Source organism: Pimephales promelas, chromosome 9, assembly GCF_988280905.1.
Source record: "Pimephales promelas chromosome 9, fPimPro1.hap1.1, whole genome shotgun sequence".
NCBI classification, from domain to species: Eukaryota; Metazoa; Chordata; class Actinopteri; order Cypriniformes; family Leuciscidae; genus Pimephales; species Pimephales promelas.
In genome coordinates, this window is record NC_142777.1 from 21,382,055 (window position 1) to 21,400,039 (window position 17,985).

General features: G+C 36.3%; 2 protein-coding genes across 7 annotated transcripts; both read right to left on the reverse strand.

The window, feature by feature from the left end:
* Window positions 1-272: 272 nt before the first annotated feature.
* slc7a3b (solute carrier family 7 member 3b) lies at window positions 273-9,711 on the reverse strand. Its single transcript, XM_039665680.2, has 12 exons — window positions 9,601-9,711; window positions 7,024-7,427; window positions 6,570-6,731; window positions 6,030-6,201; window positions 5,621-5,739; window positions 5,310-5,532; window positions 5,066-5,205; window positions 4,874-4,976; window positions 4,399-4,631; window positions 4,088-4,254; window positions 3,872-3,980; window positions 273-3,334 (listed from the first exon to the last, which is right to left on the reverse strand). Exons 2-12 carry the CDS (start codon window positions 7,391-7,393, stop codon window positions 3,204-3,206), a joined length of 1,929 nt encoding a protein of 642 aa, XP_039521614.1. The 5' UTR covers window positions 7,394-7,427; window positions 9,601-9,711; the 3' UTR covers window positions 273-3,203.
* Window positions 9,712-10,020: 309 nt separating this feature from the next.
* Window positions 10,021-16,701, reverse strand: LOC120475007 (uncharacterized). Of its 6 annotated transcripts, none has more exons than XR_016169676.1 (9): window positions 16,533-16,687; window positions 14,057-16,087; window positions 13,900-13,942; window positions 13,162-13,317; window positions 12,873-13,020; window positions 10,659-10,724; window positions 10,478-10,549; window positions 10,303-10,371; window positions 10,021-10,158 (listed from the first exon to the last, which is right to left on the reverse strand). XR_016169676.1 is itself a non-coding variant. In XM_089134852.1 (9 exons), the coding sequence occupies exons 2-8, from the start codon at window positions 16,067-16,069 to the stop codon at window positions 10,307-10,309; spliced, it is 2,505 nt and encodes an 834-aa protein (XP_088990978.1). In that variant the 5' UTR covers window positions 16,070-16,087; window positions 16,533-16,685; the 3' UTR covers window positions 10,021-10,158; window positions 10,299-10,306. The 6 variants fall into 6 exon arrangements, 3 of the variants coding, with proteins under 3 accessions (XP_088990978.1, XP_039521618.2, XP_088990979.1); XM_089134852.1 differs by having other exon boundaries at window positions 10,299-10,371; window positions 12,931-13,020; window positions 16,533-16,685; XM_039665684.2 differs by having other exon boundaries at window positions 12,931-13,020; window positions 16,533-16,684.
* Window positions 16,702-17,985: the final 1,284 nt, after the last annotated feature.

A 17,985-nucleotide genomic window follows, 5' to 3' on the forward strand; every position in this document is an offset into this window, starting at 1 on the left:
TTTCTGGGACTTGTGGTTTTAAGGTAGCTCTCCATTTTGTTCTCACCTTGCAGAATGGCAGTCATTTCACATGCTGTGTGATGGAATGCGATGTGTTCTCTCTCTCTCTCTTTTATTTCTAAATAATCTTAAATATGTTTAAACGATCTCTTATGCCATTATGCTAAACATTATAGTAAACTCAACATTTGGCATACATACTGACTTAATTGGAATATAAAATTCCTTATAGAATTGAATTGTTTTCACAGATACACACTCAATTCTTCAACTGAATGACAATACTTCAGATATTTATTTGATAACAGCATAGCACATAATAAAGGCACATTGAATAGGCTCTTTACATTGGAATAATTAAAGCTGAAGAATGTAATTGTTTCAGCGTCACAATACTTTCTCATAATATGCAGAGATAATTTAAAGTAAGGATTTGTTTTCCCATTTACCCAAAAAAGTGTAAATACTGCAGATCTATGTAGCCATCAAAAGACATTCCTCTGTTTAAACATTTCAACCAAGGGTGCGTTTACCTAAAGTATGGTCACAAATTCCATTGAATTGTGTTGGTAATGACGGAACTTGCAACCATACTTTGTGTCAGCAATTTAAGTTTTACAATACAGTAAACAGTGACGCCTTTTCAATTACAGTAGCAATACAATACAGTTATTCAGTCATGATGTAAATTTGATGTAAAACAGCTTTGAAAGAGTGAGAAACAGCTAGTCACAACACTGAGCCATGTAAAACCATCATGAAGGCAGTGTCTGTTCAAAGGTAATACAACCGACTAATCATAACTTTGTAAGAAAAGATATGATTTTTTAATAAACTGGAGGAAACAGTCCCAGCAGCATTGTGTAAACATTAACTGTAAAACAGGCTTTAAAGTCACAATATGTGTAGCAAATTGTAATAACTTTCGAAAAATATACTGTACAAACAACTGTGTAGTGTAAAGAACCATACACCATTCTGTCCATGTCAATAAAATATACAGTATCAAAACAACAAATGAAAAAGCCACTAAATTCACAAAGCTTCATAATCTCCACTTTCAGACCAACTTTTCCTTTAAGAAAAAAAGCATTTACAAGGCAATGTTTTTACAAAAAACATGAAAATGGCATAAAAAAAATGTTATCTTAAGAAGATAACTAAAATGGCAAAAATATGCATGACAAATAAGAGTATTTAGAGGCTGACGCTCAATTTGAAAAATTACAAATTTATCACACAAGTAAAAAACAAAAACTATTTCAGAAAATAAGACAATTAAGTAATGTCTGGTTTAGCTATTTAGCACATTTAAGACAATGAGGTTTTCCTATTTTACATCCCAAATATATATACTGTCAAAAAAAATTGTTACTGAAAAAAATTACAGTACCATCAACAATAAATATATTTTCCTCCTACCGGTACATACATTTACAAAAATGTACAAGAATATACTTTTACAAATAGAAATCTACTACTAAAATCCAATATAATTCATGTATCACTTTTTCAATCATATCAAGTTTATAAAATTAAGTACTATAAGGACGTTTTGAGTTCAAAACAATAAAGCACATCATATTTTACCAAATACAATACACTTCCTAATTATCTCTGGTCCAATAAACATATTTTGGTTCTGTTTACACTGTATACAAATCCGAATTGTCTTTATATATAAATTTAGGACTGAGTGTGCTCACTGTGATTTTGCAAGGTATGAATTCTGATCCGTTTACTTACAGTAGATAGGTTAGAAAATACCTACACTGGTTGCTATAGTAATGATGCAAATGCTAGCATAATACAAAGAGACTCATACAACACCTGTTGGAAAGAGAGGACAGACCAGTTTCAATTTTTCCATCTTGCCACAGTGCACACTCATGAGGCACAATAGAGAATCCTTGTGCAATTAGTCACATTCACTAGTGAATGTCAGTGTGCTATAAGAGGAAATGTTTGAGTTTAGACATGAAGGATGTTAAAGGGTTAGTTCACCCAAAAATGAAAATTATGTCCGTATTTACTCACCCTCATGTTGTTCCAAACCCGTAAGACCTTTGTTTCTCTTCGGAACACAAATTAAGATATTTTTGATAAAATCTGAGAGCTGGATCACTCCTGCATAGTCAATAGGATTCTTGAGGGATTGAAACTTGCCGGCCTCTAAAAGTTATTAAAGACATTGTTAAAATAGTCCAAGTGACGACAGTGGCTCAATCTTAAGTTTATCAAACAACGAGAACACTTTTTGTACGCAAAAACAACAACAAAAATAACGACTTTATTTCAACTATTCATTTACTTCTCTCTCTGCCTTGAGTCAGGTTACTAGTTTAAGAGCGTAAGCTTCTGTTTTTGTACATGACACTCATCACGCACATGACCGGCGTCGGCCAATAGTGAGCCTACGTGTGACGTAGCTATACGCTATCACACTACTTTAACTGACTAGAGGCCCAGAGAAGGAAGTGAACAGTTGAAATTAAGTTGTTTTTTTTATTTGTTTTTGCGCACAAAAAAGATTGGACTATTTTTAATGATGTCTTTAATGACTTTTCGAGGACGGCAAGTTTCAATCCCTCAAAAAGCCAATTGACTAGTATGGAGGAGTGATCCAGCGCTCGGATTTCATCAAAAATATCTTTATTTGTGTTCCGAAGATGAACAAAGGTCTTACGGGGTTGGAACAACATGAGGGTGAGTAAATACGGATATAATTTTCATTTTTGGGTGAACTAACCCTTTAAATACATGTTGCATCATGAATTAGGAAAAAAAAACTACGCCCAATGAGATATTTACTGCCAGTCTGAACAAAGATTTTGAATAAAATATTAATTATGAATGAGAGGAGTCACCATGACCAGAGAACACCCACAGGCAGAGACACCCAGTTCACAAATGAAACAGTTCTGGTCCATCTCTGAATTGGTACCAGAAAAAAAAACATGTGCATACAAAGTACATGTAGGACTTGACCATAGTCTTGTCTAGACATACATAAGTAACACTTTCACTGTACCGTTATGCACTGACACAAGGTAAACTAGTAGGAAATACGGTTTACCTACTAAATAAAATTGATCTCTCTTCGATGCATACTTCAGAAAAATGATTTGGTACAAACATGAAACTGACTGCATTTTACAAAAGTGGTTGTGACGTAGCTGCCATACCAATCTAGTTTGCTCTTCTTAAGGAGTGGGCCCCTGATGTTCCCCGTCATCTTCTGCCAGGTAGATTGGCTTCTTTCCTTGAAAAATGGGCTCAGTTTTTTTACCCTCGGAGCTGTTCCATATTCCATACGCAAAATAAATAAGAAAACCTAAAAGAGACATGCAATGAAGTCAAACTTTGAATAAAAACTGACAAAATATCCATGTTAGTGTTCAATTACAATACCATTCAAAATGTTGGGGTCGGTAAGATTTTTAAGTTTTTGAGAGACGTCCCTTTGCTCAACAAGACTGCATTTATTTATTGAGAAAGAGTAAAAACAGTAATATTGAAAAACATTTTTACAATTTAAAACAACTGTTTTCTATTTGAATTTATGTTAGAATGTGATTAATTAATGTGATGACAAAGCTGAATTTTCTCATTTCTTATTATCAATGCTGAAAACAGTAGAGCTGCTTAATGTTTTTGTGGAAACCGTGAACTTTTTTTTTTTCAGGATTTGATGAATAGAAAATTCAAAAGAACAGCATTTATTTGAAAATGACTTCTTTTGTTACATTTATAAATCTCTCCACTGTCACTTTTGATTAATTTAATGCATCCATCCTGAATAAAAGTTTTCTTTTCTGTCTTACTGACTCCACACTTTTGAATGTCAATGATTTGATATGCCATAACTCACCAAAAGCCATCCATATTGCGAAACGAGCCCATGTAGGTCCATCTAATTGCATCATGAGGTAAATGTTTACAAAGATACTGACCAAAGGCAGAATGGGGAGCAATGGCACCTATAAAATATAGGCAGAGGAGTATTATAAACACCTTAGCATCTGACACTCTCATTTTTTCAAGCACAAAGGGAATAAATCAGCTTTGTTAATGTAAGTCTCTGTACCTTGAAACTGAGAACCTCTTTACTCTGGGGCTGTCGCCAGATGATGATGATGCAGACGGAAGATAGAACAGACAGGAAAACAACCAAAGTGATATAAAGAGGGTTGCCCATCCCCAACTGCTGAATATACACTGACAGCACCACACACAGTATAGTGAACAGTACAGCTGAAGAGCAAAAGAGAAGGTGGTTATCCGCCTGTTTACTTTATGAGCAACAAAATTATTAATTTACATTTCCCTGAGCTTAACTTTACAGCTACAAGTTGCAGCAAAAATGCTATCATAAAGGGGACCAGTGCAAATGCTTACATATGGTGCCAGTGGCAGAGTAAACAATGATGCCCGAAATCTTGGTGGGTACGTCACGGATAGGTTGCACCAGCATCCAGATGGAAAACCTCTCGTTGAGGGGCGTTGTCTCCAGCTCCTGGCTGTACTCATCCCCACTATCCACATCTGCCATGGCTCCTTTAGCCTCCAGCCTCTGTAGTTCCATTGGCTTCTCATCCATAGCCCTGGAGCCAAGGCTGCCTGGTTGGTACCTGAAGATTTAATAATAAATAAATTAGACACATTTTTAAAGAGCATCTTCATCAAGATTACAAAAAAAAAAAAGAAGCCCAACAAGGCTGCATTTATTTCATTAAAAATATAGTAAAACAGCTGTTCTGGTTAATATATTTTTGTGGAAACTATGAAACATTTTTTTCAGAAACATCTGATGAATTGAATGTTATATTTCTTTCACTTTTAAATGGTAATTTAAGTATATGCCATTGCCTACCTGAGAATGAGTACACAGACAGCAACCAGAGTGTATGCCAGAAGGGTCCCAATTGACATCAAGTCCACCAAGGCAGCGAGGTCAAACAGGAAGGCCATCAGGGCTACAGGGAGGAAATAAAGGAGATTAGAGTCACAATTACGAAAGAATTATCTATTGACATTCATTATATGAATAAGAATCCAGTTTTACCTGCTACAACGCCAGACACAATGGTTGCAAACATGGGTGTCTTGGTTTTCTTGTGCATGCGGGAGAGGGAGCGAAAGAGCAGACCGTCCTCGGCCATGGCATAAATCACACGAGGCATAGGGAACATGGAGCCCAACAAGCTAAAGAACCCCCAAAACACAAAAACACAGTCAGAAAGGCCTTAGTTGTTTCATGGTGACTTTGTGTCAATGTCAGTAATGTAATTAGAGCTTCATAAATGTACCTGGTGGAAAGGGCACACAGAGACCCCACAGCCACAATATAGCGAGCAGGCTGCCAGTGCACATATTCAAAGGCCTCAGGAAGTGGACTCAGAACATCCAGCTTGTAATAGGGTATCATGAGTGTGAGTGCTGCAGACACCCCGAAGTAGGCAAAAAAGCAGATGAGCAGAGAGGCCACTATGCCGATCGGGATGGAACGCATGGGGTTTTTGGCCTCTTCACCTACGACGACAACATCAACCAAGCTGGGGTGAGTAAAGTTTTAGAAGTAGGACATTCTGGTTTTACACGGAAAGTTTGCTGAACTTACTTGTGGTTGCAATGCAGTCAAAGCCCACAAAGGCATAGAAGCATGTGGCAGCGCCAGAAAGGACTCCGGTAAAGCCAAATGGTGCAAAGCCACCTGAGCCGAATTCTTTTTCAATGTTGCTAAGACAAGAAAGAGATTTCAACTTTAAATTTACAGACAGCATACTGCATATACATTTTATATACTTTATTATACACACGATATATACAATGTTTTAAGTATTTCTTTTGTTTACTACCATTTCATTATCTTTAATTTAATTGTCAATTTAATTATATTTATTCATTTGATCTTTCTTGTAATTTAGTTGTATATCTGTATTCAGTAAATATGACCAAACTGATCAAGTTTGAATTATGCTCGAAACTGTACTTTGTAGATTACTACTGCTATGCCAAAAAATGCTTACTGTGCTTCAGATTTGTTGGTGCCATTAAGGTAGTCCTCAATAGTGAGGTTCCAGTTGGCAGGGTCGCCTTTCACAAAGCCAGATATGATGACAAATGTCAAAACCACCAGGTTGATTCCTGTGAAGATCTTGTTGACAAATGCAGACTCGCTCACTCCAAATGCCAATAATCCTGTAGTGTGGGAGGTGAGAGGCAGCAAATTCACACCATTATGGTCATTTGAGTGGCAAGAGTGAAAAGAAAGAGTGAGCAACAACAGTCCTATGACTAACATATATCGGAGAAGCGGATCATTTAAAACGATTTAATTCCTTCAATGTAGCTTGTGTATTAGAACCAATGAAGAATCTGTTTTGACTACCCTGTCAGAAACACACTAACAAAAGCCAGGTGTTGGATGGTCAAGAAGTTTAATTTTGGAACAAATATCCACTGGAATAACTGAAGTCTTGACTTTGAAAAACACTTTGATTCAAGCTAAGAATTAACTAGGCACCAACATGTGGGACAAAAAAAGTAGTCAGAAAAAGGTTTCTTACCAGTGAGCAACAAGACCAGGATGAGGGCAAACAGATCTGGATACTCCGCTAACACATTTCCAGTGTCTGGAAATGACATGGAGCCATTGAAGAAAACAGAGATCCTTTTCTGCACTAGATGGTCAAAAGTTGAGCTCCAAGCTCGTGCCACACTAGCTGTGCCTGTGAAAAAGAGAGAAGGACATATGTAGATGCAAAAGACTTCAGACCGTCAACTTGTTATAGCAAACTTAAGCACCTGCTCTAGAGTCCTTCACTCAAGTGAAGTAAACACTTCATACAATTTCAAAACCACTTTAGCTCATGCGTAGCCACATATAATTGGTCAAACTCTAGGGCTTGCATTCAGAGTAAACTCTTGAGAGATGGCAATTAATTGTTATATTTGAATTCAAAAAGGGAAATAGTAATTTTAGTCACATATTTTAAAACTAGACAATATCTACGTTCTCACCAATCACATATGAGAGAATGAGGTTCCATCCTGTGATAAAGGCCCATATTTCACCAACTGTCACGTAGCTGTACAGGTAAGCGGATCCCGTCTTGGGAACTCGTGCCCCAAATTCAGCATAGCACAAGCCAGCGAGGACAGAGGACAAGGCCGCAATAAGGAAAGATAGAACGATTGCAGGTCCAGCCTTCTCTCGGGCTACTTGCCCAGCCAGGACGTATACACCTGCACCCAATGTCGCCCCCACACCAAGGGCTATGAGGTCCAGAGTAGTGAGACAGCGAGCAAAGCGTGTTTCGTCCTGAGAGGTGTCCAGCATGCGACGCCTTAGCAGCATCTTCCCAAAGGAGGCCATTTTTTTCTCAATCATGATGGATAACGTTGAGAAGACTGGGATAATAAAGCTGAAGGCATAAAGGAGAAGAGAAACAATGTAAATATACAGTATATATATAAATATACACGTACATACACTTTTTTTTTAATTGACAGGCATCATCTCTTAAATCTGGCTGTCAATGTTTTTATCGTTCATTAGCTGGGGGAAAAAATTTCTGAAAATGATTCATATTGTTATCATTCTAGGTGTGGTGTGGAATTCTCTATTCTAGTAGAATTAGAACGATTATAAAAACTTCATCGTTTTTTTTTATTCCTTGGTGTGAACACCTTTTAACCAAGTCATTACATGTAAAGGGCATCAATTTCAGGGTGCCTGCTTCCCACCACACCCGTACACAGACAGAGCACTTTATGAACAACCCATTTCACCACAGGGCAGTTCAATCCATCTGGGGGAGAATCAATAAGATTAATATCTAAGAGGTTTATGTTGCCTTTTCATTATTGAGCCATAATTCATAAAGTACAACAGCTTTAGAGCATTGACATTGGTGTGGACGGAAACAATTTTCAGGCAAGACCAAACTGATTAGTCACAATTTACTGGCTAGATGAAAAGAGCAGACTGGTTGAAATTGGAATAGTATCTTGGCAAAAACAACAACAACAAAAAAACAGAAAACACCAAAAAATTCTAGGGAGGTAACTTGCCCTCTGAATGCAGATTGGTGAATAATTAAAAAAGCAATTTGAATACAGTGTTTACATATGACAAATATTAGCGACTCCGAAGCATTGCACACTTTCATAAGGAAATAAGAGCACATGCAGGTAAGATCATCTTGTGTGGGTTTCTGACCAGCAGCTTGAGTAGTCATACATGTTTGATCAGGTCCTGTGGGGAACACTAGAAGTAAACCTGCACCTGCTTACATGACTATTTAACAGTTACAAACTTCTAAATCTAATCCTTAAGCATTCTTACCACATTTTATTCTGTGATCAAAGCAGTTACTCACACATAAAAATAAAACGAGGATGACCTTTTTTTTTTTTAGATTAAACTTTTTCAGTCTAGTGCTAAGGAAACCTCTTTTTGCTAACTCCACGATGTCACTACACGGAAATCATTGACTTCCTTCCAGACAGGGTTATTATATAAAACCACTCACACACACACACGCTCATGAAAAAGGTTGTTAAATTGTGATGATTACCAGTAACCTTACATAAAGCACTGCCCTGTCATATACATTCTTCTACCCTAAGAAATTAAACAAATAACTAATTCCAAGTAATAAGCAGGCAACTTAAAACACGTTTGGACTTTGAATTCACAGGTCCACTATCTATAATCTGACTATCCTGGCACCTGCTTCACCCTACTGATGAGTTTGCTGGAATCAGATTAATATATTTTAAGATGATGTCTAACAGAAGCCCAGGTTTTTGAAGCAAAGTGGCAATTTCACTGACACATGCTTAACAATTATTTATTTAAACATTAAAATCATTTTTGTAATAATTAGCATAGTGTACATGCATGAAGTCCAATACTGCACAATTACTGGTGTATGGTTTACTATTCAAATAGAAAAGACTAGCAGCACCTGCATAACACCTATTAGAGTAATGGGATTTCATGACTTAATGAAACTAACTGTTACACTAACCACAGCTCAGCATCCCATTAGCTAATCCTAGTTTGTGACCCACCGGACATAAATTGCACTGATGCATCCAGTTTGGAATGATTTATTCAAACTAATCGAAGAGGTTTTATTTAAACCATGTTTAAATGAAACAAAACTGTATCTGGAAAAATAAACATCAAGAAACGTGCAATGACTCCATATGATGGAAACTATCATAGTGTTGAAAGGCAGTATAATGATGTAACGTTAACTTAGATGTAATTTGCAAAAATATACATGAACGTAGATTTTTTAAATTATTATACAAATGTTTTGGTGATACGATACCAAATATAGATTTTTTACAGAATGTACGTTAAACCAATAACAATATAGAAGAGTACATTTAACATCGCGCGCATTTCTACACGAGGATGAACGCAATGATAAACATGGGATTTCCGCTTCACAGTTAAAGAGGCTCTCAATACTTGACAGAAAACATAATTCAGATCTTTAACTTAACGAATACTCCCTTACGTCATATATGTGAAGATTAAGAGTGCCATATTATAGGAATAAAGGTTAAAAAGGTAGTTACCCTCGCTTGAGATGATGAACTGAGAACCCGGAGACGATGCGCGGTGTGTAATCTAATCTAGAGACGAATGAGTGGAAATGTGGCTGAGCTGGCAGGACGTATAAACTAAGGCGGAAATTCAAGCCTTTTAAGGAAAATTTCCCCCCAGACAAGGTCGGTTTTTTCTGACGTCAATAACACTGCCAGTCGTAGTAGTTGCCATCGACGACAAGCATCGTTTTCCCAGCATTTTTAAAGTCCTGCTCTGCTTATTGCTCCATTTATTTGTAATACCACAAGATGACATACCTAAGGCATTGTGTTACAGTGGAAAATGTAAAATATAAATCTTCTCCCATGCCTTTAAATCAAACAATAAACCATATTGTAATATTTCTATTTCATTATTAGGGAACGCATAGAGACTCAAGCAACACAATATTTAATTGGGATACATTTTATTAAGTCATTTTAGAAGTACATAAACATGCATAGAACTGCATAGAAATAACTGGTAGAAGCTTCCATAACTGGTAAAAGTTCCAAGTTTCTTTGTCAACACTTCTCTTCTTTTCTCCTCTAAGTGTGGGAGACAGAAAAGACAGAATCAGGCAAAGGTATACAATATTGCTTATTTTAATATCAGCAAAATACAATGATTTAAAAGTATCTGTAAAAAGAACAAAATGCCAGGAATATATTGTGAAGACACAGAATACCTACTACTCTACTTCTTCATTTCCTTTACACACATCTCAAGTTTTTCGTGCAATGGTCCCCAGTTTTTACACTCTATAAAAGACATGTATGCAAAACATTATCTCACAATAAATAAAGACAGTAAAGTTATTGGAGAAAAAAAAAAAGAAACTTATGGAAAAAATAATAATACAGACACCTGAACGCAAATCCATTAGTTCTTGGAGGACCCTCTTAAGTTTGTCTTGATGTTGCAAACAATTAACACAGCCTGGAAGGGGGTTAAAAAGATTAGGTAGGTTTGAAAATATTAGACACCATTTCTGAATTAGAAAACTTACTACATGAGTTTTAAGATAATAACCATGACCAAAATTCACCTGATCCATGTGCTCCGTCAGCTGGATGCACAGCATCACTCTTTACTGTAGGAAGAGCAGTGTGTGCTATGGATACAAACACACATGAAATACATTAGAATGGAGATAAAGAACAACAAAAAAAGTGTTAGAATATTTCACAAACATTTACTACACAGTGTTTTTCTATTCAAGACCAATATATTTTTGTCTTAACAGTGTTTGCTCACCATTCACACTTGCTCATCCATATGTAAGTAAACACTACCGTTGAAAGGTTGGGAATGACAAAGACATTTTGTTTTTTAAAGGACTTAATATTAGCATGTAAGTGATCAATCAAAACATCTAATGCTGCAAATTATTATTTGAAAAAAAAAAAAAAAGGTTTTATCTTTACCAGAAAGCAAAGCTGTTTTAATAGCCATTACCCTAGTCTACTAAGAAAACACTGTCACCTAATAACCGTCACCCACTGTGCTGATTTGGTGCAAGAGGACACTTTCTTTGTATACAAGCGCAGTTGAAAGTGGCTCTTAATTGGTTCTTAGGAGAAAGCGAACCAGGACAGAGAGAAGTGTACACAGAACATCAAAGTGTCTAGTTTGAGAAACAGACTCCTCTAAAGACCTCATTTTGCAGCTTCATTAACCAGCGAATGAATCCATGTTTGAGTTAGCCAAAACAGCTTGATCCTAACATCAATAAGAAGTGTCTAGTGTGATCCTTTAATGAACAGTTTGCAAAACACCAAACTTATTTAAAACAGAAATAGTCATTTGCTACATTTTATAAAAAAAATATATAGGCCTATATATATTCTATTTTACATTCATAATTAATGCAATGCATTGCATTATGGTGGCATAGATGCCAATGTACCATCCAATAATTGAGTTTGAACGGACCTATAAATCTCCATTTCAAAAAGAATGAAAACACTCAAAGGGGAGGCATGCACACACTACTCATTCACATGCATGAATAAAAAGTTTAACAACCAGCTCCCAAATGCACCAATCTATTCAGTAAGGCTAGGCTATTACTGAAAATTACTGTATATCAATCTGTCTGCAATGCATTACATCTAGTCAAGCAGGGAAAATATCTTACAAATAAGAAATGTAAATAAGACCACTTATTTAATGACTCAATTTTCTTGCCTAGATTCCAGGCAGCTTCAGGAAAGATAATTTTGCAGTGATACATCAGGAGCTGTCCTGTTGAGATTTGTCAGTGTGGCTTAAAGCAAAGGGTGGATATTTTCCACATTTTAGACATCGTAATGTTCTTGAATATTGCTTTGATACACCCAATGCGTTTTTGTTCATAATGGACCAGATTTACTAAAAGGGGCAAATTAGAGTGAGCGCAATCCCATAAAACCGCCGACGGGAATGAAAACTTCTACATGTGATCTACTGAAGACGTGCAAATTAAAGAACACTGGGTAATTTCCATAATGACCAATACAATCTATCAAGAGCCGCACAATTTAGCGTTTGTTTTAAGACATGCTTTTTTTGGGTGTAACAGGTTTACGCTAGACAATTTACCCAAGTAAATCACCTTGTGTGAATCATATAAATACTGTCCTCCCACAGACTTTGCATCTGAAAGGGAAACTCCTACAAATGCATATAAGAAACAAGGTCAGCCGCAAAAATAATCCTGTCCATGCCTTTTCACAGCCGAAAAATTCTTAACCGCAAGAGGTTTTGCACTGGTGTAAGCCATTAGTAAATCTGTCCCATTATCTTAATGTCTTTTAATTTTTAAAAATCACAAAATATTGTCAGTAGCTAAAATGTTTCCATCCAAAGTTGTTATGTTTTAAAAATTTAATCCAGTGATCCCGTCACATCCACTGCTGATGCTAAGTCACAAGTTTTTTTTTGTTGCATACGAAGGGATTTATTCACTAAATCAATACATTTCAATCATAGTTCATGTGCATGTCTTAATATCAAATAAGAAAGGTATCCGCCTTAATTGAGCACGTTTTTATGTGCAAGTTAATAATTTATGCGCATCCTGGTGTTTCCATCTAATGTTTTTTATGCAATGTTTCAAATGCGCATTAAAAAGGTGGATGGAAACATAGCTAGCTCCAATAATACTAGTTAAGTGGGTATAATAAAAACTTTGACTGGTATCGTACAAAGCCACATCAACAATTGACCACAGTCTTCGACAACCACCACAAGTGAAAATACATCTGAGACTCATAATTACATTAAATTAATACTTGAGTTGGTTTTCCTTGTGAAAAAATAAGGACAAATGATCGCACCAATTCTTTTTCTCTTTGCCGAAGGCAAACCATCATTGTTCAAGTGCGTTTGGCCCACACTGGGAAGCAGTGAATTCCTCGTCCTCATACCTTTCATAGATAGAATTAGAGGAAACATGATTGGAATGACAAAGCATGATATAAAACCAGAGTCCTTCATTTACATAATGATTTAGTCTAGGTATTTACCATGTTGCATAAAAGTATAAAATCAGCAATCATGAATAGTACCTGTTGTTGTTGGTTTGTTACTACTGGGCTGAGTCAGAATGCTTTCAACAGAGGATTGTGTAGTCTGAGGTGTTTTAAGAGCCAGTCTTTTACGGGTTGGGGGCTGTAGTCCTGATGGTTTGTTTTGCTGTATACCAGAGCTTGAAGGCTTTGCAACTGCAACCACATTACAGCTTACAGAAAGCACAATTATCATATAATACAACATAGTAATACAAAAGTAGTCATGTACACTATATTTCAATTTGTTTAATGTTTTTGAAAAGTCACAGTGAGCTTACAGAGGCTGCATTTATTTGGCCAAATATAAAGTAAAATAGAAAAGTGAAATTATATTTTTTCTTAATATTACTGTTTTTAATATATTTTAAAATGTAATTTATCCCTGTGATGCAGTGTCACATGATCTTCCAGAATTCAGTATAATATGCTCAAGATTGGTGCTAAGCTGAGAACTTATCAATGTTTATCAAACAGTTGAGCTGCTTTTGATGGGAACTCAATATATTAAGGATTCTTTGAAGAAAAGTTCAAAAAGAAAGAAAATTATAAATTATATCTTTTGTAACATTATAAATCTATTTAATGTCACTCACTTAATTAATTAAATGCAACCATGCAGAATAAAAGGAGGTCTATTTTAAATAAAAACAAAAACCTTGACTAGTAATATAATTGTGCATGTATAAAATGTGTAAAGAAAATAAAAAATAAAATGAAAGTGTATAAGCCACTCACCAGCCGTGAAGTTATATCCAGTGGCAGAAGAAACCATAGAGGCCTGTTTAGCAAAAAATAAATCATATTCTAACCCAGTTAAACCCAACAGGTCCAACATTTTTATGCATCCAAGTGAAGTGACTGATTCATAGCGACATAAAGCAAAGTTTCCTACCTTAACAGTGCTAGCTGACACTGCGTTTTTGACAGGTGCGATGTTCTTCCCCTTGTTCATCTGTACTGACTTCCTGTTGCCAAGTAGGGTGGTGGACGTGTCGCGATATTGCGGAACCTGTGGCCCTTGGACAGTCTTTGGTTTGTCCGCTGCTGCCGAGGAGTGCATGGACGACTGCGGCCTTGGGGGAAGACTGGATTTGGGATAACTAAGCTTAGAGGAAAGTTGAGGAATCTGTCTTTTAATTGGACGTTTTGTGGAAGGCTTGTTCTCATTTGCTGGTTCTGATGTATTGTGATTAGAAATGCAGTTTGATGAGATCTTCTGACTTGAGCTCTCAGTCGCCTGCACAGCACCAGTTCCATTGTGATTACTCACAACAAGCTCATCATTCGATTGGGCCTCCATACTGTTGATCACAGACAATCTTTTTCTTAAAGGTGTGGGCTTCACATCTCTCAGTATCTCAAATCTGGGTTCTCTGCCAAAAACAATAGGTGTGGATGTAACCATGAAGCTTGTTTTCATGTCCAAAGTATCATCCAAACAAAAAACACTGTTTCTGCTGATGTTTCCCATATCAGAGGAGGGAACGGATTCACTTTCAGCTAATCCAGGTCTTTCTACTTTCTTGTGGTGCTCGTCTGCTTTGAGCTCAGGAGCATCAACAGAGCAAACAAAAGTTAAGGTCCTTATCTCAACGTTTGTTTCGCTGCTGTTAGAGACTGGTTTAGTGATTTCCACAGAGTTAGAAGCACCACTGGCCTGGTTTAATTCTAAAGATAATTCTGTGCTTGAAGGCTTAATTTCTAGAGTGTTGTCCTTCAAAACTGGAACTTTTGGCACAGGAAGATCAGTGGTTGTATTATGTTTGGTAAACATCATCTTAGCTGGTTTTAAAATATCGGAACTTGATTGTTCAGTTTCGCTAGAAGGTAGATGAGGTGCACTGGCTATTCGCTCCACATTATCAACCATTATATTGTCTTTTAAATTAGCTTCCTCTGTGTTTTTTAATTGATCATCCACAGTCGAGTTAAGATTACCACTTGGTTTTTCTTGTTCCTGAATATCTATTGTTACCTCAAGCTTTTCACTGAGCTGTTCTGTGTTTAAGGGTGCGCTATTCACAGATGAATTGTTTTTAGAATGTACACTGTCTAGAATATCCACAGTTGCATTAACCCTAGTGTCAGGACTCTCTTTAGGGTCATGTGACTGGACCAGGTCAACAGTGGTATTTCCTGACTTAGTCTTAATATTGTCATCAATATCCACTGTTGAATTAAGTCTCACGTCAGACCTCTCCTTTGACTCTTGACACTCAAAAGTGCTGTTCTTCTGCCTGGTGTTGTGTAGATCAACAGTCACATTAACACCAGTGTCAGACTGTTCTTTCGAGTCTTGGGTCACATCAAAAGGGCTGTTCTTCTCCGTGGTGTTGTGTAGATCAACAGTCACATTAACACCAGTGTCAGACTGTTCTTTTGAGTCTTGGGTCACATTAAAAGTGTTGTTCTTCAACTCCGCACTCATGAAATCTGATTTCTCTAAAGATGTTGTGGATACCGAGGGTTCATTGCAGCGCTCATCTGCTTTATCTGCTGTTGCACTAACATCTTTCTCATTATGTATAGATCTAGTAGGGTTAGGTGAGGTGCTTCCATCTGTCGACTGACAGTGCGCACCAAGAGAGCAACTAAGATCGGAATTGATGGCAGCCTCTTTTCTCGGGGCTAAAACTCCCTCGTCCTTATTTTTTGTTTGATTTTCTGATGGTGTGGGACCAGGTGAATTCAACACAGTTCTGGTTTCATTTAAAAGAAACGACGGGCCGAAAGTGTCATCAAGAAATCCAGACACTTGGGGAAAAGGTTCATCTGCAATTGAATAGAAACTAGAACACACATCTGGCAATTTGATAGGCTGGTAAGAAATGGGTTTCTGAAGAGATGATCCACCCAATAGGTTGCCATTGGCCTGGGCAAGCTTTTGCCTTAGAAAGCTCTCCATTTCATAGCAGAAAGGTATCTGAAAAAACAAAAAAAATAAGAATAAAAGTCTGGGAATTATTTTGTGGCTTCCTGAAACCTACTTACTGATAATCTCACGGAGATCATCACATGAGGAAGAAAAAAAAAATACAATACAAAAGATAGTATCAGTTTAAATTCCTTAAATACTTAACTAAAAATAAACACTTAAGTAATGTTACCGCATTGAGGAAACCCAAATGTGTTATTTAAACATCTGATAATAGTTTAGGTAGTATCACATTACACAACAGACTAAAATTATTATCAATCAGCTCAGCTTGTAACTGACAACTGTAACGAATGTTTTGATATGGTAACAATAACACTCGACACGGAAAATTAGTAACGAGCCTACTTTCGATAAGGAACAAACAAACTCAAGACTATTTCTAAACAACTTAACAAATCGTAATCATTAGGAAACATTATCATCTTCTTACCGAGTCTCTTTACAGGCTGACTCTCTGGTGTTAGATACTTCCGTGTCTGACGATTTGAAAACGGCGTCCTTCTATTCATTGGACAAGACGCTCAGACCTTGACCAATCAGACTGACGATCTGTGTGGCGTTTAGAAACATCACAGCGCCCCCCAGTGCTGGCAGAACAAAGACCTCAGTTCTTTCTTATTCTCTCTATGACTCTGGTTCTTTCTACTAATATAAATTTGCATATTTATCAACTAGATATATATGCACACACACGATACACCTATTTGTTGTTTCATGGTGCTCTAAAAACAATTGCTAACACACGATCTAAAAGGGTAAATAAACGAAAAATAAAAAATAAAACATTATTACAATTTCTTTTGAAACTGAGATGCTTGTCAACCTAGGATTATATTAACTGAAACATTTATTTATAAAATGACCGTCACAAACCGATTGATTGCATACCGGTACATTAAACCTAAAGGTTGTAAAAAAATTAAAAAAGACATAGGACTACTTTTCAGTTTTAACATCATAGAAATGGTTCAGTATTTTCTTGTTAACTTTCATTTCCATAAAATCTGCAAAAGAGTAAAATTCCAAATTACAATAAATGTCGTATTTCATTAAAAAATCCATATTAAAGATGAATTAAATGTGACATCTTTGTTATTATTATTTTTATTTTTGAACATGTCTAGAAAAACATTTAATGGCGAACATCAAAAAAGGGAAGACCCGGGCGTGGTTGTAACACATTTTGTTACAGCTTCTGTAACTCAATGATTTTTTAAACTAGATTTCTCTAACTTGTATACAAGTATATTTGTTTAGTACAAAAGACGCCAATTCAATCCTAATATCACAGCCCTTAAAAGTTGATGTCATATACATGTTATGCCTGTTACAATCTAGCTCACTGCTGGGTTAAGTTGTAACAATTAAACAAAAGATACAAAAACAGAAACCATATTATGCAATAAGCTTCAAAAACAGGTTTGTTAAAACGATCCAAAAGAACAATACAAAACAGTGTCTCTCTTTCTGTGACTGACCCTATCAAATTTGACAGGTAATTAGTCTACTCGAACAAACTCTCTTAACTGTATTGAACACTCAACTGAGTGTACCTGATTAAAGAACTAAAAAAAAAACAAAAAAACAGCGTAAATGTGTGTGAGAGATTGTGTCTATATGTGAATATATTCTGAATCAGAGTAACAATGGTAAATTTAAAGTTTTTAGGCTTGGTGAGCCCACACTCACTAACTTGTTGCCAGATGACTCCATAGGTTAAAAATGCTTCACATTTTGCTTGAGAAACTACAATTTGATGTAATATAAGTTATAATATTGTATCTGCAAATGTTTAAGCATTTATTGTTTTTCTTAATGAAATCATGAGCCTAATTACAGTCTTGACAATTCCCATTATATGTCATCTGGGATGAAGTGGGTAT